Source organism: Megalopta genalis, chromosome 15, assembly GCF_051020955.1.
Source record: "Megalopta genalis isolate 19385.01 chromosome 15, iyMegGena1_principal, whole genome shotgun sequence".
NCBI lineage: Eukaryota > Metazoa > Arthropoda > Insecta > Hymenoptera > Halictidae > Megalopta > Megalopta genalis.
The window spans coordinates 3,498,522-3,524,072 of record NC_135027.1 but is presented as its reverse complement, the minus strand read 5'-3'; the positions used below and the strand labels follow the sequence as shown (position 1 = coordinate 3,524,072).

At 44.2% G+C, this 25,551-nt stretch overlaps 2 protein-coding genes across 4 annotated transcripts in view; one reads left to right on the top strand and one right to left on the bottom strand.

Annotated features, from left to right (window-relative positions):
* The first annotated feature begins 1,590 nt into the window (after positions 1-1,590).
* Positions 1,591-22,804, top strand: Ir93a (Ionotropic receptor 93a). Its single transcript, XM_076526643.1, is given in 22 exon segments — positions 1,591-1,816; positions 1,908-2,066; positions 2,152-2,247; positions 2,496-2,692; positions 2,695-2,958; positions 3,425-3,592; positions 3,669-3,836; positions 3,928-4,143; positions 4,264-4,443; positions 4,515-4,745; positions 5,642-5,789; positions 6,961-7,312; positions 7,403-7,534; positions 7,701-7,861; positions 8,097-8,190; positions 9,737-9,876; positions 12,216-12,517; positions 12,908-13,967; positions 14,905-15,110; positions 16,498-16,683; positions 18,024-18,237; positions 21,811-22,804. Coding segments are annotated over 22 exon segments (4,908 nt in total). The 5' UTR covers positions 1,591-1,725; the 3' UTR covers positions 21,954-22,804.
* LOC117229132 (uncharacterized) overlaps positions 22,626-25,551 on the bottom strand; it is a 128,783-nt gene continuing 125,857 nt past the window's right edge. For all 3 annotated transcript variants that reach the window (XM_033485347.2, XM_033485366.2, XM_033485356.2), the window contains exon 9: positions 22,626-24,967. In XM_033485347.2, the coding sequence (XP_033341238.2) occupies positions 24,809-24,967 (159 nt within the window). In that variant the 3' untranslated portion in view covers positions 22,626-24,808. The remainder of the gene's footprint in view (positions 24,968-25,551) is intronic.

Here is a 25,551-nt window from a genome sequence, read left to right as displayed (position 1 = left end):
GCAATGAAAATGATAACGACTGATTGTATACACAGACTCGTGGAAATGTTAGATAGATAGATCGTATGTTTAATAAAATATTATTTTCAGACGACTAAAATTGTGTTATTTCATCCAGAAAATATGACGACTGAGTAGTTCCAGTTATAGCACATTGTATACTTATAATAATAAAATATAATATAATAATATAATAATATATAATATATAATATATAATACAATAATAATATATAATAAAATATAATATAATAATATAATAATATAATAATAAAATATTACCTTCGGACAACGAAAGTTGTTTCGTCACCTTCGCATAATAAATCTGTATATGTACATAGATCGCAGAAATTAATACTATGGACGGATAGTCAACACAAATAAAAAGAAGTATCGCATGTCGTGCGAACAACGGGAAAAAAGTCGCACATGTAACGTGTGATTTTTCCAATGGTGACGACCTCGCGTAGGTTGCAATAATGTAACCGACGCCATCGGCGTTATCTCTGTTTTCGCTACACGGAAGTGGTATACCGCTGCGTTCCACCGGCCGATATGAAACAATACAATTGTCTCTAGCGTTGATAGACAGCGACGTTAACTGTTGATGTCTTGCACGCTCGCCGATCGAAAACAATCTATTGTAAACGCGACAGTACAGAATATCGAACCAAAATACTTAGCATACGCACATGTTACGATCTCCACTTCGCGCTGCATCAAATCATAATTTTTCTCTCGACCTATTAGTTAGTATACCGTGTTCGATTTTTATCAGCTGGATTCCATTCTGGTTATATACCTCTGACGATGATGCGTCACTTTTTTTGGTCTGTAAATAAATTCCTCCTGTGTCCGTAACAGTTCTATGCGAAGAACTGATCAATTTCTCAAGTGTAATATATAATATACATTAATATGAAAATTTTCATTAAAATGTAGACTGAACTAGACAGTATAGAATTATATTGTTACAAACATAGTTCTTCTCTAATGATATAACAGCTAGGATCAAAATTAACCAAATGCAAGTGCCTTCTGTGAAACGTGATAATTTATTTATATATAGGAAATGCAAGGAACTAGTGATGTATGTTAATTTACGCTTATTTTAATGTAATAAATATACAAGAGTTTTATCGATCTTCCACAAGTTCCGAATATAACAAATAATATTTAAACGTATTTAAAATTGGTGCGAAGTTAGAGCAAACTATATTAATGTACAATAAAACCTTTGTTTGTTTATTACATAAAAATCAGTAGCGTAAATTAATCTATCATCACTGGATTCTTTCATTTCCCACGTCGATATACGAACAAACGCACTTGTATCGATGAAATTTTGCTTCTACCCATATAAAATGCACGTTGTATCCTAAACTCGGTCAGAGTCCTCCAGCTCCGTCAACACGAAGCCTAGAAGGAGCTCGTTAAATTCAAGATCAGCGAAGAGGCGCATGCAACTAGACCGAACAATATCCTGTTCCAATTCCGCGGGGATTCGATCGGCCCGTAATAAGTTATTAAACAGATGACCTTTCCTGCGATTCGCGGCGCATTCAGTTTACATTAGGCCTGACCGGCTCTCGGCACGGTGATTGCGTTCCGGCCGGGTTTCTAATAACGGATTGGCGAAACTAATGAAGTGATCCATTATTCACCGGTGTCCCAGGCTTATATATCGGCGGGCCGATCCGTCCCGCCGTTATTTTCACCGAGAAAAATGATATCGGTCCTGTTCCTGCTCTCGAGCGTCGACTACGGCTACAGCTACACCGACTTTCCCTCTTTGGTGACTGCGAACGCCTCGATGGGTACGGTTGTTGTCATCCTCCGAAATAGCCGGAGAAATAGCAAAAGAACGCTGAGACAGAGGTGAAACAGAGAAATTCTTGTCCTCGGCAGCGGTGGTGATCGACAAGAGCTACTTCGGCAGCAAAGAGGAACATCGGAACGCGGTCGAGTGGATCCCCGATCTGATCAACCGCATCGTGAAGAAGGAGATGCGCGTGGGTGGGATCACGGTTCATCTTTTACAAGACACGAACGTCAATCTCCAGCAAGGTAAGCGCGCGTGGCCCGATCGATCAATTAATTAATCGTCGTCGCTCCGACCTTCTGATTACCAATGCTCGACGCGTGCACCAAGGTTACACGATACTTCTGTCTGTCGCGAGTTGCTACCACACTTGGCGGCTGCACGATGCTGCGCGCAACGAGGATCTCATGCACTTTGCGATTACAGGTAAGAGAGGTCATGGCCCATTGCGGCGTCATTCTTTTTACTTTCTAACCGACCCGCGAGAAACTGATCGAATCGTTCGGGGGAATTTATTTGTCACACATTTTGCCGATTGCCCTAGATCCTCTTCTCTGTTACGTCATTCACGGCATTTTGTTCGCTTGTCCTAAATCGTCTCGTCGATCGAATCGTTTAGAACGTTCTTGCATTATCTACGTTTATCGCTACCGCGAACTGTCATTCCCTGAAAGATGCGGACTGCCCCAGACTGATGGAAACCGACGGCATCAGCATCGCCATGGTGAAGTCCGGCGAGGAGCTGTCCCAGATCTTCCTCGACCTGAGGATGATGGACATCATGTCCTGGAACAGGATCAACATTCTCCACGACGAGTCGTTCGGTGATAAGACACGACGAGCTAATAGCCGCGATATTGTCCACATATACCCTTGTCTAACCGAGTCGGCACGCTCACGGACCGTGTTTCAGACAGGGACATGATCAGCAGAGTGCTGAAAGCTATTTCGGACAAGATGCTCCACAAGCATGTAAATCTGGTCTCCAGGTCGATCTTTACCTTGAAGCAGAACGAGACCGACAGGGTGAGGAAAACCCTGGTGCGCAACACGTTGAGCGATTTTCACGTGGATCAACTGGGCCATTGCTTCTTGGTGATAGCCACCGTCGAGATTGTCCCGGATGTCATGGAAGCGGTGAGGTTATTTATGTAATCGTTATCCGTTATCATCAATAATCCGCTTTGATTAACAATTACAAGCGATCTACTACCTTCTAGCCAGCTACTAGGCAATTTTCTTACGTTTCTCTGAAGGTTAAATAGGCGTCAACGTTAGGGAAACGAGGATTCGACCAGGTAAGAAATCGTTCCAAGATCGGCGAAATAGAGATGTTAATGGGTCGAATAGAGGAACACGACGGGGTCTAACGATCGGCCGCAATTATGCTAGTTTCGGCAAGAGGATTAATCACGAAAGCGTTAATGACCTCGTCGGATTTGGGCCAAGGATAGCCTCGAACAGCTCGCAAAAGTCCAGCAATATCTCGTCCCTATTCCGCAGCACCTGAACACATCCGGCCGCAAATTGCATTTTAACGATTCGAGCCCACTTAAAAGCGTAATCGTGGCGATCGATTACACCGTTTTCTTTGGTTTTACAGGCTAGGTCCTTGAAGATGGTGCATCCTGGGAGCCAGTGGCTGTACGTTATCACGGACAGCGCGGCGCACAACACGACCAACATGACGGCGTTCGTCGATTTATTGGCAGAGGGAGGAAATGTGGCGTTCATGTACAACGCGACCAACATCGACGGCGGCGCTTACGAAGTAACGATCGAACGCCGCTAGATAATTAACGATCAGGATCCCTTTAGTATCTCCCTTGGTTCGATGTTTCCGTTAGATGAATCTGAAGCAGTACATCAAGTGGCTGGTCAGAGCGCTGGCCAGAGCGTTAGATACATCTGTGAGGACCGAGAGCGAGTTGCTGAAGAGGATCGGGGACGAGGATTTCGAGATCACCAGGCTGACGAAGAAGGAGAGGCGTCACGAGGTCCTGAAGAACATCAGAGTCAGTAGAGTCGCTTAAACGAGAAGCGTATCTAGCCGACTGATTCAGACTGATTCAGACTGATACTACTTTCTTTTTTCTTTATCGAAAGATCTACGCAGCGGACGAGATCGACGACGGAGGTCTCTTCTGGAAGTTCACCACAGCGATTACCTGGGGAAATTACTTCGTCCACGGCAAGAACCAAGCTCACCTGCTCGACATCGGAGCGTGGACGCCAGAATTCAGCGTCAACTTAACCGACATGCTTTTTCCCCACATCGCTCACGGATTCCGTGGCATAACCTTGCCCATCGTGACCTATCCTGTACGTAGACACGCCGAAATACGTTATTTACGTTGCACCTGCTTAGTAAAAGGATTTCTTCGAGACGATCGAACACTGGTAGCCGAGGCCTCTAAATACTGGCGGAACGAATCCTTTCAGAATCCGCCGTGGCAGGTGATCTCGGTGAGCGGCACAGGCGAGAAAACGTACGAGGGTTTGGTCTTCGACGTGGTGAAACACCTGGGCAAGAAGCTGAACTTCACGTACACGGTGATCGCCCCGGAATTGAACAAGAGCGCGAATCCCTGGATCGCTTCGCGCTTCGACAAGCTCGGAGACGTAAGGATCCATCGTTCTCTATCACTCTCTTATCTCCTCCGTTCACATTGTTTCTCCGTCGTCTTGCGCAGATAGTCAAGGGAATGACGATGTCGAACACGAGACAGATGCCGCAAGAGGTGATCGATTTGGTCCGACAGAAGAAGGTTCTCTTAGCGGCGTGTGCATACACCGTGAACGAGGATGGCAAGAACGCGTTCAATTTTACGGTGCCGATATACGTGCAGACGTATAGCTTTTTAACTGCCAGGCCCAAACAGCTGTCCAGGGCGCTGTTGTTCGCATCGCCGTTCACCGGAGAGGTTTGTAACACCCCTGTCGTTTTTTAACGAGAGCAACCAAGTGCCGTGGCTTCGGCTTATTTTCGGGCATTTCATTCACTTTATATTTATCGAATGAGATGTATTAAATGTTTTCATTCGAAGATAAACAGAAACAAAAAGAATGTTATATCGGATGTGTATATGTCATATCCGATAAAGAGAAGTTAATACTATGCGGTCCGGTAGCACCACGCTGGTGCCATGCAAAAACTATCTGTTGTATGCCGGTGGTACCACTTTGGCGCCATTTTAAAAAACTGAAATAACATTTGAACTATATTTCTTGGGTATTAAAAGGCAGCAAACTAACATAGCATCGTGTTTATTTAACTAAGAATTAAGTATTATAATTTATTAGGTATATTATTATTATTATTATTATTATTATTATTATTATTATTATTATTATATTACCGCCATCTTCGAAATTTTTTTTAAAATCTAAAGTTTCCAAGCTATTATGCCGGCGTCAAACAATAGAATCATATCTGAGATCTGCGCACGGCATAGTGTTAATTGTGGCCGCGAACGAACCGAAGGCACGGCAATTGGTCACCGACAGTAACCGGCGCTGCCCTACGCGTTAGCTGCGAAAGATTCTCGAAAGGTTGAAGAATGGCGGACCCAGCGAATATTAAGAGACGGAATCGCGAGCCCGAAGAGATCCACCGATCTTTCGGCTTCGTTTGGCCGCGGAGAAGAAGGGGGACTAATCGGCGTCGTTACGCTAAGAGCGCAGAAATATTTCGTCCTTTAAGGTCCCGGGCCGGCATACCGGACCGTAATAGCGTCTAATGACAGAACCGTAAAGATCGCGGTCGTTTGGCTCGGCATTCCTCAAGCTGGTACACCTCTAACCCAGGCCTGGCTTTTAGACGTGGGCCTGCGTGGCCGTGTCCATTATCATAATGGGTCCGATCTTGTACCTGATTCACAAGTGCAGTCCGTACAGCATGCAGACCTCGGGCCTGAACTCGTCCTTCCAGTGTGTGTGGTACGTGTACGGGGCGTTGCTTCAACAAGGTACGATTTCATTCGCCCTTACACGACACCCTGGTCCCTCTTTCCCTTCGTGGCGAGAACGATCACGCGACCGGGATCTCCGTTCTTGTTCTCGGTAGTGACTTAATGCCTCGTGAACACACGAATGCCGTTTAATGGCGAAATTTAAAAGCTTTCGGGCATCGGCGATGGGGCAATTGGACCAAGACGTACGGGAGAGATGATAGCGTTCGTTGTTGGGGGGCCTGACTGGGGGGGCATATCATGTCATCGTCGAAAATTTTTTTTTTTAAATAAAACCGCGTTGGTTGGGGTTTACGTTTTTTAAACAACGATACCAGTTTTAGTGAGTTCAAACGAGCCAATAGAGTGTACATATGTTAATAGATGATATTAGGGAGGAACGGGTTTAATGAGGCAGTGAAAAGGGTAACATTGACTAACAATAATTTTAGGAGTGAAAGAGATTAATTAGTCAGTAGAGGATAACAACGACAATAGTATTACGAATGTTAATAGTGTACGACGTCAATAGGGATAATATTTCTTTATAATTTCATTACCTTTTTCTTTACTTTATAAACTCTTACATTACAAACTCTTCTTTGTTTTTCCTTGTCATCTTTTTGTATTAACGTCTTACCGCCATTGTAAGGATCTCGTTATATATAATATTTGTAATTATACTTAGAATAGAAAGAACTATTTTCCGTCAATTAAATAAATTGAAATTAAATTATACAATATTATATATATATATATATATATATATATATATATATAATATTGTATAATTTAATATTATTTAATATTATATAATATTGTATATTATAATATATATATATATATATATATATATATATATATATATATATATATATAATATTGTATAATTTAATTTCAATTTATTTAATGGACGGAAAACAGTTCTTTCTATTCTGTATAATAATATAATATTATACACATATAGTTTAATATATTAAAAAGTAATATATATTATATTATAATTATTATAATATAATATATATTATAATATATATTACAATAATATATCAATAATACTACATATATTATATGATATTACTAGAAACGAACAAGATCGATGTTAACAAATAAGAATAACATTTAACCACCGTATTAAACGAAAAACCACCGTGAACCAAGAAGAACCGATGGTACTCCAACATTCCAGGAGGAATGTACTTGCCACAATCGGACAGCGCACGGCTGCTGATCGGCGTCTGGTGGCTAATAGTGATGGTCATAGTGGCGACATATTCCGGAAGTTTGGTCGCTTTCTTAACATTCCCAAGGATGGACGCGTTGATCTTAACGGTGGAGGACCTGATCAGTCGCAAGGATAGGATGACATGGGGATTTCTGAACGGCAGCTTCCTCGAGGTGTATCTAGAGAACGCGGAGGAGAAGAAGTATCACGTTCTGCTGGCTCGCGCAGAGAGGTACAACGACACGGAGGACGAGGAGATGATCCAACGGGTGAAGGACGGGAAACATGCGCTGATCGACTGGAGAAGTTCTCTCAGGTACATCGACGTTCTTTGATTTTCTTCGGCACACACACATGCACACGCACATGAAAAACGACGAAACTCTATCGGAGGCTGAAAACATAGGTTCTTGATGAGGAAAGATTTACTGCTGACCGGAGGCTGCCATTTTTCCCTGGGCCAGGACGAGTTCCTGGACGAGCCGATCGCGATGATCATCCCACAAGGCAGCCCCTATCTGTCTGTAATCAACGCCGAGTAAGTTGCACGCCACGATCATTTTTGCTACCGTGGATCCTAGAGCGATACACGTCTTACAAGATCGAAAGAAACAAAGCGTTGTATCTAAAGAAACGTGGCGGATGAGTTTCGATTTCGAGGAACACGCGGAGACGAATAGTTCGTTTTTTGATTTGGAAAATAGGCTGCGTCGCATGCTCGAGTCCGGGCTGATGTACAAATGGATCACGGAGAGGATGCCGATCAAAGACAAGTGCTGGGAGATCGGCAGCAGCAACCAGGTGGTGAACGAGCGGAAAGTGAACGTCGCAGACATGCAAGGGATATTCTTCGTTCTCTTCATGGGTAGAATTGTTATTTCCTAGAAACGTTCTAAACGTCGAGCTAATTGTAAGTTGTGAAGCACGCAGATTCTATTATCGATTGTACATGGTTCTACTCTATAGCGACGAAAGGATTTCATATATACTTTTCTCGCGAGCTTAGCTACGCTCTATCTTCAGCATCGAACGATTGCCGAGAGTAAAGTCCTATTCGGTTTCTTTTGTATCACGGCTTAACAGAGTGTCTCGTGTTCCAGGCGTGACGATGTCCTTCTTCTTTCTGTTCTGCGAGTTCTACTGGCACCGTCGCAAGGTGTCCAAGCAGCGGAAGTTGATACGTCCGTTCGTCTCGTAAACGAAGACCCCTGAGGACACGTCGTGTAGCCACGCAAATTGCTTTCGCTCTCTTCACGCCAGCTGTTCACTGTATAAACGGCGATTTCTCCTCGCGAATAAACAAACCACTCGCGCACCGTGCCGGCTGCGATTTCTTCTCCCCCTCTTCGTCCCCGTTCCCCGTCAATTATCGCGGTTCCGTTCACGTTGGCAAAACATTGTCACCGGAAGCCCCCCGAAATCGTTGCGCAAAGTCCTCAACTCCCTCGAACCGTCCTCCATTATCCATTATTGTCGGGATTATGGGCCGGTGAACGGCACCGAGAAAAACGACCGAAACGAAACGAAACGAAGCGCGGCCGTCGCGCCGGCCCGTTTCTCGGTGTTAATTGGCTCGGGGAGACGCGGGTTAGGCGCGAAACGATTCCCCGGCGATCGGCAGACAGCCGATAGCCCCGCGGACCTACCTGCGGCCGTTTACAATTACCATCACGAACGTCTAATTTGCGGACGGCACCGGATATTGCGCGGATATCCACGCAACGTCGGGCAGCGGCAACGAGCGATCCTCCGCCGCGATGCAAGAGCGTCAGTCCGTTCGCAGGTCGCGTCGGTGAAGATGAGACACCGGGGATGGGGATAGACCTCGGCGAGACACTCGGTTACCGCAGAATTAATTAACAATGAACCCGACGAGCGCCAACAGTGACTAACCGTCTCTACGCGTTGCCCGCTAAAAATCGCGAGGTCGGATTCATTTGGAAACCAGGAAAGTCCGCGCGGCATTGTTTGTCGATTAGAACGATACGAGGATCGAACGGCGGCTCGGCGTTCGGACAGATACTTGGCGGCCGGTGTTCGTTATCCTGTTGTCGATTGAAAATTTTCGCCGGGAGATCATCTCCTCCGACGCGAGAAAACAGCGACCGTGAGCATTGAGCAACGCTTATGACACGCGTATGACTCCGCTTGTTACGTTACGGTGGAAGTTGCCACAACTAGGTACTTTATTAAGATCACAGTCTCAAGAAGAATGGGAGTTGCATGTGTGCGAACGCCAATGTAGAAAGGTCGGCGTTGCATCCCGGGACGATCCTGGGTTTGCATTAATTACGAAGATCCAGCCGTGAGCCCAGCTGATTGTGAGTCTCGAATCGTGTTAACACTTTGGGGCACAGGTTTTTACAAAAAAGGAAATAGACTCGTGCTGCACAAGAAATTTTATTGCGCTTTGAATTGAACGAAATTGGTAGATTTTTTATTGACAAAGGAATCGCATAATAGAGAAACATGAAATGATAATAGTAATTCAATACGATTTGTTGTTACAGGGTGGGACTCGAATAGTCCCATCGTGCCATATAGGTTCGTGAATGCTAAAAATGTCCCACCATGCATTATTGTGCATCAAAAAGATGGGACGTTTTTAATCGCACCCCAAAGGGTTAATAATACGCTCTTTTTCTCAAATATCAATCTTTTCGATAAATTTTCGATGGGTTTGCGATGCTTCGGACCATTTGTCTGTTGGTCTCGCAAGCATAACTTTTCGACGTTCTAGTTCTGGACACACCAATTGCAAACAAAATTTAACAAGATATCTATTTTCATTGGAACATGATAAAATTAGTACGGAATTTGTATTAGCTCGAAATAAGAAATTTAACATTGTTCTCCAGGCTGCTGAAGATATACAGCGACGTGCACAATTATAGACTGAAAATAACTTTTACATTCTTACTGGCATCTGAACAAAAACTTAACGAAATATCATATTTGTATATTTCTATATTAATTCTAATATAGATGTATGATATTCTGATAAGTTCTTTTTAAATATACAAGGTGTCTCGGTTAAAAGAGGTCATCCACGGTGCTGTGAATAAATGATATTTAACTAAAAATCAAGAAAAAACTACACTTGTTTATTTATATCTTCTATTATTTCTAATATAGAAATATACAAATACGACGTTTCGTTAAGTTTTCGTTTAAATAACATTAAAAGTATAAAGACCACTCCGAGTCTACAATTAACTACGCTTGTTTATTTCCATTTTCTATTATTTCTAAGACAGAGATATACGAATACGACGTTTTATTAAGTTTTCGTTTAAATATCATTAAAAGTATAAAAGCCACTTCGAGTCTACAATTAACTACTGCATAAAAAGAAAAGAATGATCACTGTATAAAAAACCACGTTTGTTTATCTCTATTTTCTATTATCTCTAACACAGAAATATACAAATGCGACGTTTTACTAAGCTTTTGCTTAAATATCATTAAAAGTATAAAGACCACCTCGAGTCTACAATTAACTACCATATAAAAAGAAAAGAGCGATCACTGTATAAAAGAAATGCATCACTTGCATCGCATGCTCGACAATCAACGAACCTAGTCAGCGAAGGATTAATCGACGACCTCGTTGCTCAGTGTCAAAGAAACCCACGCTACCGATAACTCCGAAGGCTCAGCCCCCCGATAACTTGGAAGATCGTGGGCTTACGATTGTCTGCGGACGGCCGAAAATTCATAAGGCCGACGGAGGTAGGCAGCCTAATGCAGAGGCAGGCCGGATAGGACTAAATTGCAACGGGCGGCGTGTTCCTCGCAAACGAATCCCCGTCGATCCTCTGAATAATTCATCTCCGGTTCGCCGTGGATCTCCCCGTTCTCCAGGGAACCTGTAACCCCGGCGCGGCGAGGATCCGCTGGATCGGCTGGAAGTGGAAGGGCGAGAGCGATATGACGGCGTACATAGACACGGGTTTATCTACCTGACGACCTTGCCGTTTAAAAAATCCAAGAGTGGTCGGCTGAGCCTCGAGCTGGCGGCGTGCACCATCCACGAGCCAGTTCCGACGTGGAGCGCGGACGACTAGGACTAATCCTAATAGCGTCGGGAAAACGACGGAGTTCCGTCCGTGTTCGAAACGATCCAAGTGATTTCCATGCCTCCATCGGTCCTCTGACAGCGCGATCCACCGATTAACATGGGGACGACACTGTCCTGGACCATTCTGATTCACCGTACGTATTCCAATTACACTTAGAAAATCAAACCGAACCTGCTGTAGTCTCGCAACTCTCGCTCCGTGACACCGTTAGCCTTCTCTTAAACGAGCGGTTTAAAGTCGCGCAAGTCACATTGTCGAAAATTTCGATCCGCGTCTTAAAATGTAATCTGTAGGGGACAAGATGTTAAAAAGAGAAGTGGAACGGATCGTAAAGTTACTTGTAAATTAACTTAATTCTACACTATCTCAACAATTACGCCGTCTATGATTCTAGGACACTGAAATGTCTAACGCTTTGAACGCAGGCGATGATCACTTAAAAGTACTTGCTACAACGCTGCGGATCTCTGCGTGAAATGAACATTCTCCGGGGCAATTGTAAGACACTGGAGTTAAACGGAGATGTATTTCTTCTTTCAATAGTTTTAGCGAGCTTAGAATTATGTGACGGCATCCTCACGTTCTTCTAATCGTATTTGTATTTCGTTTACACATTTGCTCGCGTTTGCGGAATTTACTACTGTTTAAAAAATGCTAGAACACGATTAATGTGGTCACAATTAAATTAGAAGCATCTCCATTTAATCTTGTCGATAAGAATATTTTTGTTAACGGAATCGATTTATCCTTACGCCAGTTTCTATAAAAAGCCGAACACGAGCATCAAACATAAATGTTTTCGTATCGCGATGAATTCGATTAAAATGTCGACTAACTAATAGCGATAACAAAAAACGCCGATCCTTGCCGTGAAATGAACCAATGAAAAGAAAATATTCTCCACGATTTCTCAGAACGTCGCGAATCTCCCTTCTCCCTCGCGGTAAAATTTCTAGCACATTCCGAAAGCTATCGCGAATTTCGGCCTCGTCCGCTTCTAAAAGAGAAAAGTCCGAGAACGACGGCTAGAATTTGATCGTGGTTTCGCCGTGGAAACCGACGCGGCTGTAATTTGCCGATGGCCGCGTGTCTGCCGCATTCTGCGTGGATTATTCCTTTCCTGAAATGTTCCAACAGTGTTGCCCGTGCTGGTCCGCGGCTACGACAACGTGGGGTTCGACGGCTGGTATCAACCGGTTCCGCATAGGCCGGTCGACATCATCACGGACGTTATTAACGATCTGGGCGTGCGGATTCTCCAGCAGTACACGGTCCACGGGAACGTGGCATTCTCTCCGGCAGGGGTTGGCTTCGTCCTGGCAGCGTTGTACGAGGGTTCGGCTGGCAGAGGAAGGCAGCAGATCTCCGACGCGTTGGGCCTGCCGAGGGACCCGGACATCACCAGGCTCGGTTTTCGCGACATCCATCGCAGGCTAAGGGTAAGCGTCGAACATTCCAGGCCGGATTACGGAATCTCGAGGACATTGCGCAATCTTCCCGACACCGGTCGGGCTACGGGAAGGGACGCGGAGAATTCGCCGCGGTCCGAGTACCTAATTTGCAGCTCGAACGCGCGCAATTTCTCTTCCCTAACTGGCGGTTTCTCTCTCGGTCGATCGACCTTTCTGAAAAATGATCCTCGACCGTTTTCGATCTGACGAACCGTGACGATTCCGGAGCTGTTCGAGCTCGACACTGCGGTCGATCGCCTGCTGTACGATTTTGAGCGTAGCTCCGCGACGATCGTGACATTCAGAAAACAGCAAGAATACCATTTTCTTCGATTTTCCATGAAATAGCGAGCATTAAATCGTTCCGCTGTTTTCCAGACTTATCTGAACGCCGACGGGTTCCTCGGCGGTCTAACCCTGAACCAGGAGAACACCAGGCTGCGTCCGGACTACGAGGACATCCTGAGGTTCTACGGATTCGACTTGACGGTCCCCGAAGAGGAGGCGAACGGAACCGATGCTACTCCAGAATCAGCGACGAATCCACCGACCACGGAAGCTAAAACTCTGCCTCCGGACGATGCGACCGCGACGACTGCGACGGCGACCGACACTCGACAACCGACGCAAGAAACCACCGAAGCATCGACTACCCCTCCTGTCGAGATACTGGGGATGACGATGATGACGGGAGATGTGTCGAGCAGATTGACGCAGACCACTTTAGGGTCTACGATCTTGATGGAGGCTACCGAACCTGCTACCTTGCCCGGCCAGATTACCGCCTCGTCTACGACGGTGTCAGAGATTGCCACCACGATAACCTCTACCACCGATGCATCTTCTCCGACCACCGTTCCCGCCCCGCCAACAACTGTGCTCGCGGCTGCTACTCAAAGCGCAGGGACAGAGAGTTTAGCTACCACGACGACTTCGATCAGTCCTGCCACTGATCTGCCTGCTGCCACCGAGACCACGGAAGCAGCGACCGAGGCTGCGACACCTGGCCAGACGACAGTCCTCCAGGATGCGAGTCCTGGCACCACCGTGGCAGCAGAGACCACGACCATAGTCGCTACGACAGTTGTCTCTGAAACGACAACCGCGTCAACCGCCGCAGCAACAACTGCAGCAACAACTGCGGCAATTACTGCGACACAGGCTGCTGGCAATGTTGCAGACGGTTCGACGATCCCTGTCACAGCCAATCAAGAGGCCACCGGACCACCTGCCGACGATAATGGCGTTTCAACCGACTCGATGAATAATCAGACAGTCACCGACGAGATGGGATCTACCGATTTGCCAGCCACAACTGTTGCAGGTGAAACCGGGTCGAACGGACGGTCTACTACCGTGGCATCGACTGTTAGCGGCTCGATGACGAGGAGGAAACGCGCCGCCAGGAGCCCGAGGGGATTCTTCTCCAGCTACCCAGGTTTCGAACCAGTTTTTTAGCTTTCTAGACACTGCTCTAGTTGATTGATTGATTGATGCGGCAAGCGGACCTGAATGACGCGGGATCTGAATAACGGAGTTTTCGAGAATGTAACGAGGTTTCTGACCTCTGTTCCTCGCGTCGACCCGGCACGTTCCGTCTTCAACGTCGATAGCCCGTTTCGTAGGTCGTTTTATTAGATGCAAATTACACGATGGGCCGATTTCGATCTTTTGGCCGAGGATGACTAGGTAAATTCGTCGGTCGCGATCGCTCTCGGCTTTCAGAAAAGCTTCTCGTTTCCTTGTTTCGTTTCTCAACGGGTTACGAGCAACTGAAACGATCGAACGGAGAAAGGACATTCGATTCGTGTTTCTTGCGATCTGCGCAGACGATCTTTGTCGTCGATAAGAATCTGCGGTCCGTCGATCGATTTTATTAATCAATTGCGCCGGTGGCAGTCCTATTCGAATCTTTCTGCTGACGGTGAACAGTTACAATAATGTCTCCCTTACTGACGCTCAGATTGTCCACTAAAATGGATAATTTGGGAAGATACGATTATTCGAGCCTTGCGGCTCATTTTTATAATTGTGGACAATTTATAACTATAAAAATAAACCGCAAGGCTCGAATAATCGTATCTCCTCTTCCCAAATTGTCCATTTTTGTGGTCAATCTGGGCGTCAATTAGAGAGACATTACTGTATTTCGTTAGTCAAGTTCTCTTTCAGCTTTCGGAAACTTTCAAGTTTTTTTTATTTAATTTCTTCTGGCATTATTCAGTTACTTTAACGAAGCTATTTGACTCTTTTTCTTTTGCAATCGATGTGGACAATTTTTAATTGACTAGACAAATTTGCGGTATAGTGATATAAGTAAGTGTAAATAGTGCGAGTATTGTTGATTTTGCTTATGGTATTTCGTTGGATTGCAGACGAGGGAATCTGGATGCAGGATCTGGGTATCTGGAATCCTTATACGATCAGCCTGGGCGAGGCTTCAGTCAGAGACTCGACGGAAATATCGTTTCTGGTGAACGGCTGCGACGTGTCCTCCGTCACGGCGTCCAGATACTTCGCTGTTCTGCCATTCGCACATTTTCCGTCGCTTCACGCTGTCGCCCTTGAGTTTCCTTTGGACGTAAGACCGACAACAATTATTCCACGAAAAGCTATCAGTGCGAAATGCCTCGTCTCGAGTGTAAAGTAGACATTTTTAACGAGTTTCTCGTAAAATTCTCGTCGATCTGTGTCAGACTTCAGATCTCCTGAACACCGGACTAGGTCTAAGCTTGCTTTGCAATTTAAAAAAATGAGATCCCGGTAGCAAAGAGAATGATACGTTAGCATGTATCTGTGGATGCAAGGAAAACCACCGCACGTCACAATTTCAAAAAATTTTAGCTTCCGTATTAATTGTAGAATATAGGAGTTACCAATTGGCCAGAAAACAATTCACGAGAACAAATTCGAAAGGTTTCAGACAGATAAAAAAGCGACAATAAATCGAAAGTGAAATCGTGTGACACGCGGCGTTCTTCTTTGCAACCGTGTAACAATGACGTTGTTTCAGAATTTACGTCCAAGTTAGGCTTGCACCATGTTTAGACATTTAAGTAGAATTGTAGTATTAAGTAGAATATTAAATTAATTAGAATTAAATTGAGTAGAATAAAAAAAATTGGAAAATGCAAGATTTCAGGTTAGGATTTAGATCCAACTCGGGTTTTCAGTTTCAATTTTTATCGTTGTTCCACGAAGTATGCTTGCACTGGGTTATATAGGACGCAGAATTTTCCAAAAATCTAAAAATCTTACGAAAACACGCCGAGCTTGGAATTCCAGGAAACGGGATACAGTAATGTCTCCCAAACTGACGCTTAGATTGTGCACAAAAATGGACAATTTGGGAAGAGGAGATACGATTGTTCGAGCCTTGCGGCTCGCTTTTATAATTGTTGACAATTTATAACTACAAAAACGAGCCAAAAGACTCGAATATCTGGGCGTCAATTAGAGAGACATTACTGTACAGTAATGTCTCCCTTACTGACGCTCAGAGTATCCACTAAAATGGATAATTTGGGAAGAGGAGACACGATTATTCGAGCCTTGCGGCTCGTTTTTATAATTGTTGACAATTTATAATTATAAAAACGAGCCAAAAGACTCGAATATCTGGACGTCAATTAGAGAGACATTACTGTACAGTAATGTCTCCCAAACTGACGCTCAGATTATCCACTAAAGTGGATAATTTGGGAAGAGGAGACACGATTATTCGAGCCTTGCAGCTCGTTGTTATAGTTGTTGACAATTCGGGACTAGAAAAATGAACCGCAAGGATCGAATAATCGTCTTTCTTCTCCCTAAATTGTCCGTTTTTGTGGACAATCTGTGCGTCAATTAGAGATACATTACTAATATTAGTAAAATCGGAATCTTTGCATCGGGAACCGAAGACGGGGAAAAAATTCACGTCGGCTGTTCCAAATGTGCTTGACACGATTTTCCCATGGATGTCGCAGGACCCCAGGTACAACATCCTGCTGGTGATGTCGACCGATCGTCGGGACACGTATCGGCTGGCTCGGGACCTCGGCGGGAAGTCGTTGAGGCTGTTGAGGAAGCAGTTACAGGCCACTTGGGTCAGGGCCACCATTCCATCGTTCATGTTGCGCGGTTTCGTCACCTTGACGTCCTTCCTCGAAAGGGTACGAGCCTCCGTCCGCACCTCCGCTCTCCCAGATCGATGGATCCAGGTGGCATTATTAGCGGCTGGATCAGTTCGATCCGGCTGGCAGGCAGGTCCCCTAAGCTCCGCGCGGGTCGAATCGCGTTTCCCAGCGCAGGCCGCTCGATATTTCGCCATTAGTCTCGGGCATTAAGCTCCTAATTACTTAATCGCGTTAGTCGAGATCTTGAGTGCACTTTCCGCTTCTCGTCACGGCTGCCGTTCCACGAACAAAGATATCGGTATAGGTGGTTTCCTTGACGACACGTAATTGACGATAATTCCGAAGCGCGCCGCGCCGCCGGCCGCTGAAAGCTTCGCGCTTCGCTGGGGAACGCGAAAGACCAAGAGCGGAGGGAAAGAAAAAACGCAGGAGGGAATTGTTCTAATCGACGTAATTCAGGGGTACCATTCGCGCCGGTTTTACGAGCCACGCCGGACGACTGCAGGAGCCAACGAGCGTTCTTTGCCTTGCGCGAGACTTTCGAAGCTCCTCGCTGCTTCTCTGCTCCAATACTGATGGGAAACTGCAAGCTTGAGCTTCGCGGGACTCGAGCTCGATGGTGCAGCTGTGCTGCCGATCCCCCGTGATCCCCGAATTCACCTTATTGAAACGCTTTGCAAGCGAGGAACGAATATTAATTTTCCGACGTCGAATCTTCTCTGCTCGGACAATTTTCTCGAATTTATTTTCTATCGAAGAAACGTAAATTTTTGTTAAAATTTAAAGCTCCATTCTCATTAACGATTTACACGTTTTCATCTTTGTTAACGATCTTAAGATTTTGTCTCTGTCACAGCCTAAATCGATTCGTTTTGTTCGAAAATTAATTCCACTGAATGCAAGACACAAGGACTTCGTCGATTATTTTTTGTTAATGACTTCGATTTATACCCGGTTCATTCTGTGTTTTGGTCTTAGCGAGAAAGTACAGATTTCTGTTAACCGTAATTTATTTTCTAACGAAGAAACGTAAATTTTTGTTAAAATTTAAAGCTGCATTCTCATCAACGATTTACACGTTTTCATCTTTGTTAACGATCTTAACATTTCGTCTCTGTCACAGCCTAAATCGATTGGTCTTGTTCGAAAATTAATTCCACTGAATGCAATACACAAGGACTTCGTCGATTATTTTTTGTTAATGACTTCGATATATACCCGGTTCATTCTGTGCTTGATCTTAGCGAGAAAGTACAGATTTCTGTTAACCAGCTTTTATCGACACATTAATCAATTTCGTTCGCTTTAAATATCGTGTTCGGTAGAAGTTGCAGATCGATCATCCGGAGATTGAACAGTGTGAATTTCATTCACAGCTAGGAATCGTGGACGTTTTCGAGCCAAGGGCCGCTGATCTGTCCCCGATGACCCCAGATCTGGGGGTATACGCGAGGGACGTGCAGCAAAGCATCGGCGTGAACATCAGGAATTACATGAAGCCAGATCGAACCCACTCTCGTGAGTCGCCCAATTCCGATCCCCCTTTGATCGTTCCACCTCGACGGGACTATTACCGATACTATCATCCAGGTTTCTACTCTAGTCTTTCTACGTACTAGCGCACTTTCTCCTCTCCTCCGAGCCTCTCCCGACATTTTTTCCATGTAATATTTGCATCGAAAATTCTTTCTTCAAATCTCGTTTACGATCCTCCTATAGAACCGAACGTTCTAGACAGCATCGCGTCGATGAAACTTTTATCGTACGGATTCGGAAACATCTGTTACACGGGAATACTTTTCGAACGCGCTCCCAACGGTAACATTTCATTCGATAAAAATTCTATGTTCGTAGCTGTATCCTCGGAAAGAATTTTTTTCTCCAAACAGGAGAACGAGGGGCAATATTTCACTTCGTAAAAATTCTGTATCCGAAGATATTTCCTCGGAGAGAAGATGTATGTATAATAAATAGAATAAAAAGAAAGGATTCGTTGACATTTTTTGATAACTTTGGAATCTTCTGCTCGTAGAAGTTCTGTTTTTATTGGCAAAATATTGAATCAAGTGCTTTTTCGATGCGCTTGCAAAACGAAATTTGTTTTAGCAACGAAACGATTTTCGCGAATTACTGAATCGAGTGCTTCTTTAATGGCCTTGCAAAAGGAAATTTGTTTTAGAAACGAAACCACCTTTTAATGACTTTTTATAAGGGCATTAAGTTTCAGTATTTCGCCAATAAAAACCAGGACTTCTGCGAGCATAAGATTTCAAAGTTGAAGCAAGGAAAATGTCAACGGATTGTTTCTTCTCATTCTGCACATTAAAAAATCGTTTACAATTTTCTCGTGAAAGAACGAAACAACTTTCCGAGCGAACAGATTGAAGACGAATTTTTTTCCAACCGAGGGACAACTTCTGTAGCTGATTTAAAATCGAGGAGCAGCTTCGGTGGCCAATTTCACGAGCGGAGAATTTCTAAAGAATCCTCGAACCGTCGCGCGGTAACCTTGCTCCGAGGAAATCCTCGAACCCTTCAGAAAAAAATGCGGGAAAATGATTTCACGGGCCATTCGAGCCGCCGAGAGGAGGGAAACGATCGAAACTTTCAGATTGATATGACGCAAGCCGAGTGAAATTGCGATTATGCACGGCGCGCGTAAACGACAAAGAAGCGATAGTGCATCATCAGCTCCGTCCGACGACGGTCGTCCATTACTACTGGCGCGTATCATCCCCCGTTTTTTTTTTCTTCGGTCACGTTCTCGCGGTTCCCCCACCGTGGCCTCCTCATTAGCGTCGTTAATGGCGGTGCGAACACGGTTCGTCACGTCGGATGGAGCTTGACGCGTGGTTCCCGACGAAATTCCACGCTCCAACAGCGAATACCAAGGTCAGAGGTTCCCCTCCTCGAGGACCCACGCTGGATTAGAAATCTCGGCGAAGGTCGTGTCCGATCCAATCGATTCTTCGGGGGGGATGTTGTCACTTCCGGTTGATCTTTCGACTCGGTAGTGTTGGGCAACTTCTGTTCGAGAAATTTCGCTCGCCTTTCGTGCAATTTGTTCAACTAAATTGCAACCGAATGCTGAAACTTATTGTTTAAATTGGGTTGTCCCAAAAATTCTTTTCATAGCGTGGCGTTTGTTAGGCAACGTTATCATTAGCGTGGGGGCTTTTGAATGCGAGGTTCAGAATTTAGAATTTATTTTATTTTATCTTATTTTATTTTATTTAGAATTCATTTTATTTTATTTTATTTTATCTTATTTTATTTTATTTTATTTTATCTTATTTTATTTTATTTTATTTTATTTCATTTAGAATTCATTATTATTATTATAAATTCTGAAAGTATCCAAGAAAAGTTCAGTGATCCGCATAATTTATTTGTTTTAATGAAAGTTCTATTCAAACAATTGAATTGGCTATAGTTCTACAAAGCTCTTGTCTTAACAAAGAATTATGTGTTAAAGGCAAGCCAGGAAGTGCAGAAGTCGCGCAAACAATTATTACTGAACTGTGACTATTTATGCAATCGTGACAAGGGCAGATTTTTAGAATAAATTATCGAGGTACGATAGCATTGTTAATTTACTTTTACAGCGAGTAATCTCTTGATTCAAGGAAACTTTTCATCGATTCTAATTCCTGTAAAATTGACTAATTTTTACTGTCGATTGCTTTTTTTCAATAATTTGACCGACAACCTATTGCCATTGAAAACAATGTAAATTCTGAACATCGCAGAACCATTTCTAAATATCGCCAATTCGAGCAACGATAACCGCGAATTTCGCTTTCGTTCACGATCATGCGAACCGATTCGATTGCACAAGTGGCAGCGATTTTTTCCCCCGATCGGTAAATGTCGAATTCTCCTCGAGCCGTTGTGTTTGCACGGCGCGTGGAGCCGTTTCCTGCTTATTGTAATTGACGCCGCGATCGGGAATGTTCTCAGTATTGTTATAAAGTTCGCTGGATTTAATCGCTGATATCCTGCGACTGACTCACCAAGGGGAAATAAATAAAAAGACCTTGCGCGGCCGATCTGCGAGTCTTACCAGGAAACTCTTGAATCACTGCGAGAGGAATGCTCCTCGTTAATGTTCCCGTTCCGATGACTTCGACCTCTGTCGTTGCTCCGGAACTTCGATTACTTTGTTACTCTCATGCTATTTTCTGGCCTCTCTTCCTCCTGGCTCGATCCTCCTTCGTCATTAGCACTTGGTCGATGAGGATACGAAACAAGTTGACTGTTCGTCTTTTCACTTCGTTCATGGAATCTTTCGGTTCCATCGACTGTAGATGCTTATGCGAAATCAATATTTCTTTTTCGTCGATCGCAGCGTGCACGCGATTTCAATGAGTTCTTCAAACTTTTGATCTTTTATATTTGCCACATTGTTTTCAATTTTAACTAATTAGTTTTTGTTTTGGGAACGCATAAAATCTACAGTCGACGCACGATATCCTAACTTGGAAATCGAATCTTGATGTCAGTCAACGTGTTAGCTAAATTAACACCTTGAATACCAGCGGCGATTTAAACATGTTTCGAAGGCGATAATTGACGACTTAACAATTGATGAATTGCGACAAGAATTGCATTCGGAAACGAACGAAAGTTCTATCGTGCAATTTGCTGCATTCATTTCATTTAGAATCGTTCAGAATACAGTAAATCTCCTTAATTCGCGCTCAGATTGTGCACAAAAACGGACAATCTAAGAACAGGATCTTGCGGCTCGTTTTTATAGTTTTCGATTGTCAACAAGCAAGTATTTGTGTACAATCTGAGCGTCAATTAGGGAGAATTTACTGCAGTTACGTATAAAGCGTTCACGTTGGTCAATGTGTTAATTAAAATAAGTGCACCAACAAGTTCTCCGCTACATTATCAGCTGCTGTCCACGATGTTCCAATGAAGATCGTAATTTCTTAAAAGATGACAGCGGGCAACTTATCGGTACACTTAATTACAATGATGCACGAGGTGGTCATTAATTCGTGGCGAGCGTAACAATGGCCGAAATCCGGACGAACCGTAAGCAGTTCCGAAACGTTTTCGAGCTTCGGCTTCGCTTCGCCTCGGATTACTGTGCGCCATCGTGAGGTTCCGACCGACAATGAAACGATGCCATTAAGGGTTCTGTCTTCGCAGGTAACGGGTTGTTCGAAAGAACAACCGGGCCGGCGCTTTTCACGGCCGTTCATCCGTTCCTGTACTTCATCGTCGACGCCGAAACCTCGGTGGCCTTAATCGCCGGCCGCGTCAACGATCCTTTGAATTCACGGATTCTTTAGCGGTCGCGAGGTCGACGATGATGAATCTGCCGGATCATTCGTTGCCGTGTCGTCGTAGAGCCGCAGATTAAATCCTGACATGCCAATTAATTTCTTGTTTTATTCAATTCCAACGATCGTTACACGAACTATTTGCCATCACCATTTATTTCAGCGATAACGTTCGTGGGTAAAATCTGCATCCACGCACCGAATGCTCGTTCGTTAACACGTTCCGTGCCACGTGTACCATCGATGGTACACGCTTGCATGTTTACTTAGTGAACTGAACAAATTGTTTACAAGAAATTTAGAACCGAAGAATCAATTTCCACCGCAAGAATGGGCGTTGATAAGTTTTTGTTACGTTGTTATGTGTACGAGAATTAATAATTGCACGTAATACATCAAGTTTTAGTAAAATATCAAAGTGTGAAGATTCGAGTAAGAAAAGCTCGGCACGGAACGTGTTAAACAATAATAACCATTGGCGTAGCGATTGCAATGATTTCGTTCCAGTGTTCGCGCGGCAAGCGAACGCGACGAAAAATATTTTCCGCGCAACTGCATCTCGATTCTCCTAGGACACCGCGTGTTCGTTTCGACGAAGGAGGTTTCTCCGGGTCTATGTTGACCCAACGACGACGAGATGTTCGATGTCAACTGTCGATAGGCAAGGGACGAGTCCGGGGATAGTAATAAACATATACGTTTATTCGGCATACTTATAAATATCGATATAATCTATAAACAATTATATATATTTATATTTATTAGATCATTCCTATTTCGCACACACCTACCTTTAAGTACACGATGTATGTCTGTACAAAAATCCGTATGTTGTAAATAAAGGAGAGAGTCGAAGGGAGGCGGACGTGTCATTAAATTAGTCTCCGGTGTTAAATTGACGATTACTAACGGGCGATGGGCAAGAACTTAGCATTTTACAGGCTTCGCTATACAACGGGTAAATAAATGCACGGTATGCTCCCTCTGGAAACACTTTTGCACGCGCTTCCGGCTTTTTACGGCGTGTACCTTTTCTTGTTATTCTGCGAAACGATCGGTCGCCGTTCGAGCTTTCGAATCGAAGATGGCCGACGTGTTTATTCAGGAGATTGATCCCGTATACTTTGGACTTATCGCGAGCTTGATAGCTTTCAGACTCTCTATCAGTCATTCTCGGTGTTTATCGTTCGATAAACGATCGATTACGTTCGCGGACGGCTCGACAAAATTTGTCAAATCGCCATCAAACTCTAACAGACTTTAATCGTATGATTAGACCGCAGATCTTCGCGCATTCGCGACATTTACACACATTTTTCAAATATAATTTATTGCATTCTCCTCGCAAGCAATTTTCAAGTTGGTACATCAACCGCGCCTTCGATCCAAGCTTGCAGAAAATAATCTGAATAATCGCACGAAGATCCGCGGCCTATCGATCAATCTCGGCAGCTCCGTCTCTCTAACCAGATCACACGAACGAAAGTCGGATCTAAGCGATCGACAATCACGTTTCCATAGAGATCGTACCGCGATGTGGAGCTCGGCGTCGAAACAGCTCCTTCGATCCAAGAAAACAAACTAAAACCGCGATCGAGCCAGCGTCTCCGACGCCGAGCCCTGTCTCCTCTCTCTCTGCTCATGTACAGGGTGACAGAAAATATATTATTATCTTACTTATATCTCTCTATGCACGTATATATATACGTATATATCTATATATATCTATATATATATACGTTACCGTGAATGACCGAAATTGGAGAATGTCGACTTTCACCGGTGAATGTCAACAGATACCAGATACGTCGGTGAAAGATCGAATATTTCATTACATTGTTGTACATTCGGACCCTCTCCGGTGTGTGTCGACAATCACAGATATGCTCTGGTGGAGGTCCAAAACCTGTCATTGCAAAAGGAAGTGTTCCACAAATAAATGCAGTTGTAAAAGCAAGGGACTCTTGTGCAATTCAAAGTGTCATAATAGTTTAAGTTGTTGCGATAAATAAGATTTGAATCACATAAGTAAGTAATTTTTTTATTACTATTATTTTCTTTTCTCATGTAGAATGTACCGTGTATTTTAAATTCTTGGTCATTCCTTTCAGAAAGAGAGGCGAAAAAGTTACGTCACCCTTGTGGCGTTTTATAGCGACTGAATTACGGAGAAGAAAATATAAATCTCCAACATGTTCAACATTCACCATTAGTGCATGGTGAATGTCAACATTTACCGGTGTAGGTCAGAAATAAGGGTATTTAGCAAATATTTCGGGCATACACCGAGCGACTATGTGAATGTTGACATTCACCGGTGAAAGTCGACATTCTCCAGATTTCGGTGTTTCACTGTAACATATATATGTATATATCTATATATATCTATATATATATCTATATTTATATATTTATATATAAATACAGTCCCGCGTTTGAGAAGCAAGGACGACTATCCTGGTCCCATAAGTATCTCAGACGTTTGATTGGCTTCGTTCTCGGCGACAGTCTTCGGGATGCAAGGCCCCTTATGCGGCTTCGGTTCGAAGCCCCGAAGAACGAGGACGGGCTTATTCAGCAGTTGAAATCCGGTGAATCCATGTTTCCGTTTCTCTCTTCCCGCGGCGCCGGTGCGGTGGCTCTCTCCGTTCTGGCCGACCCGCGATTTCTATCGTCGTGGATCGAGTGTCCCGTGTGTTCGCCAGCTGATCCAGCTGATCTCCCCGTTTGATCCCGAGGGAGGAGGGGCCCCCGAGGGAGAGCCGGCCGTCGACGGAGCGTCGAGGAAACGCGATGTTCAGGCTCCCAGCCACCGTCCCGGCGAGCTGTGAACAAGATTTCCAGTGGACAAGATCGGGGATCGGTCAGGTCACGTTCTTCAGGATCCACGGGACGAACTTCGAGATCCTCGTGCACACGCCGGGCAGGTTCGCCTCCGCGCAACCGATCCCCCAGGAGATTATTCCGGCCAGGAAGTAGCGGCCGTCCTTGCCTCGGACTTGAAGCGGCCCTCCAGAGTCTCCCTGTTGGCAGACGAACGTACTTTCAATCGGCACCTCGGAATTGATCGAGGTAACAAGAGCGTGGCTGACGCTGCTTCTACCTCGTGGATTTCTCCACGTTTTTAGGATCGTTGGAATTCCTTTTCGGAGACTTTTTTGTGGAACGTTTCTATTTGGTAAGGGTGCCGAATCTGGGGTCCATTGTTTTAACACGTTCCGTGCCGAAGCGTTTCTGCTCGATTTTTCATTCAGGTTATTTGATGGTTTTTTTTATTAAAGATTGGTATGTTGTATGTAATTATTAATTGTTGTATTAAATGAGCTTATTCGTTTTGTTCTATAGCGAATTTTTGTGATGTCTGATTCTCTTTGTGGGAACATGTTCATCAGACTTGAACGTATTATGAAGTACAGTAAATTTTCTCTAATTTTTCTTCAGTTTGTAAACAAAAATTTGGAAAGAGGTCGATCGTCAACAATTATAAAAATTAGGTGCAAGGCTCGAATGATCGTATCTCCTCTACCCAAATTGTCCATTTTTGTTTACAAGCTGAAGGAGAATTAGGGAGAATTTACTTCTTCTTCACATCTTTTCAGAGCATAAA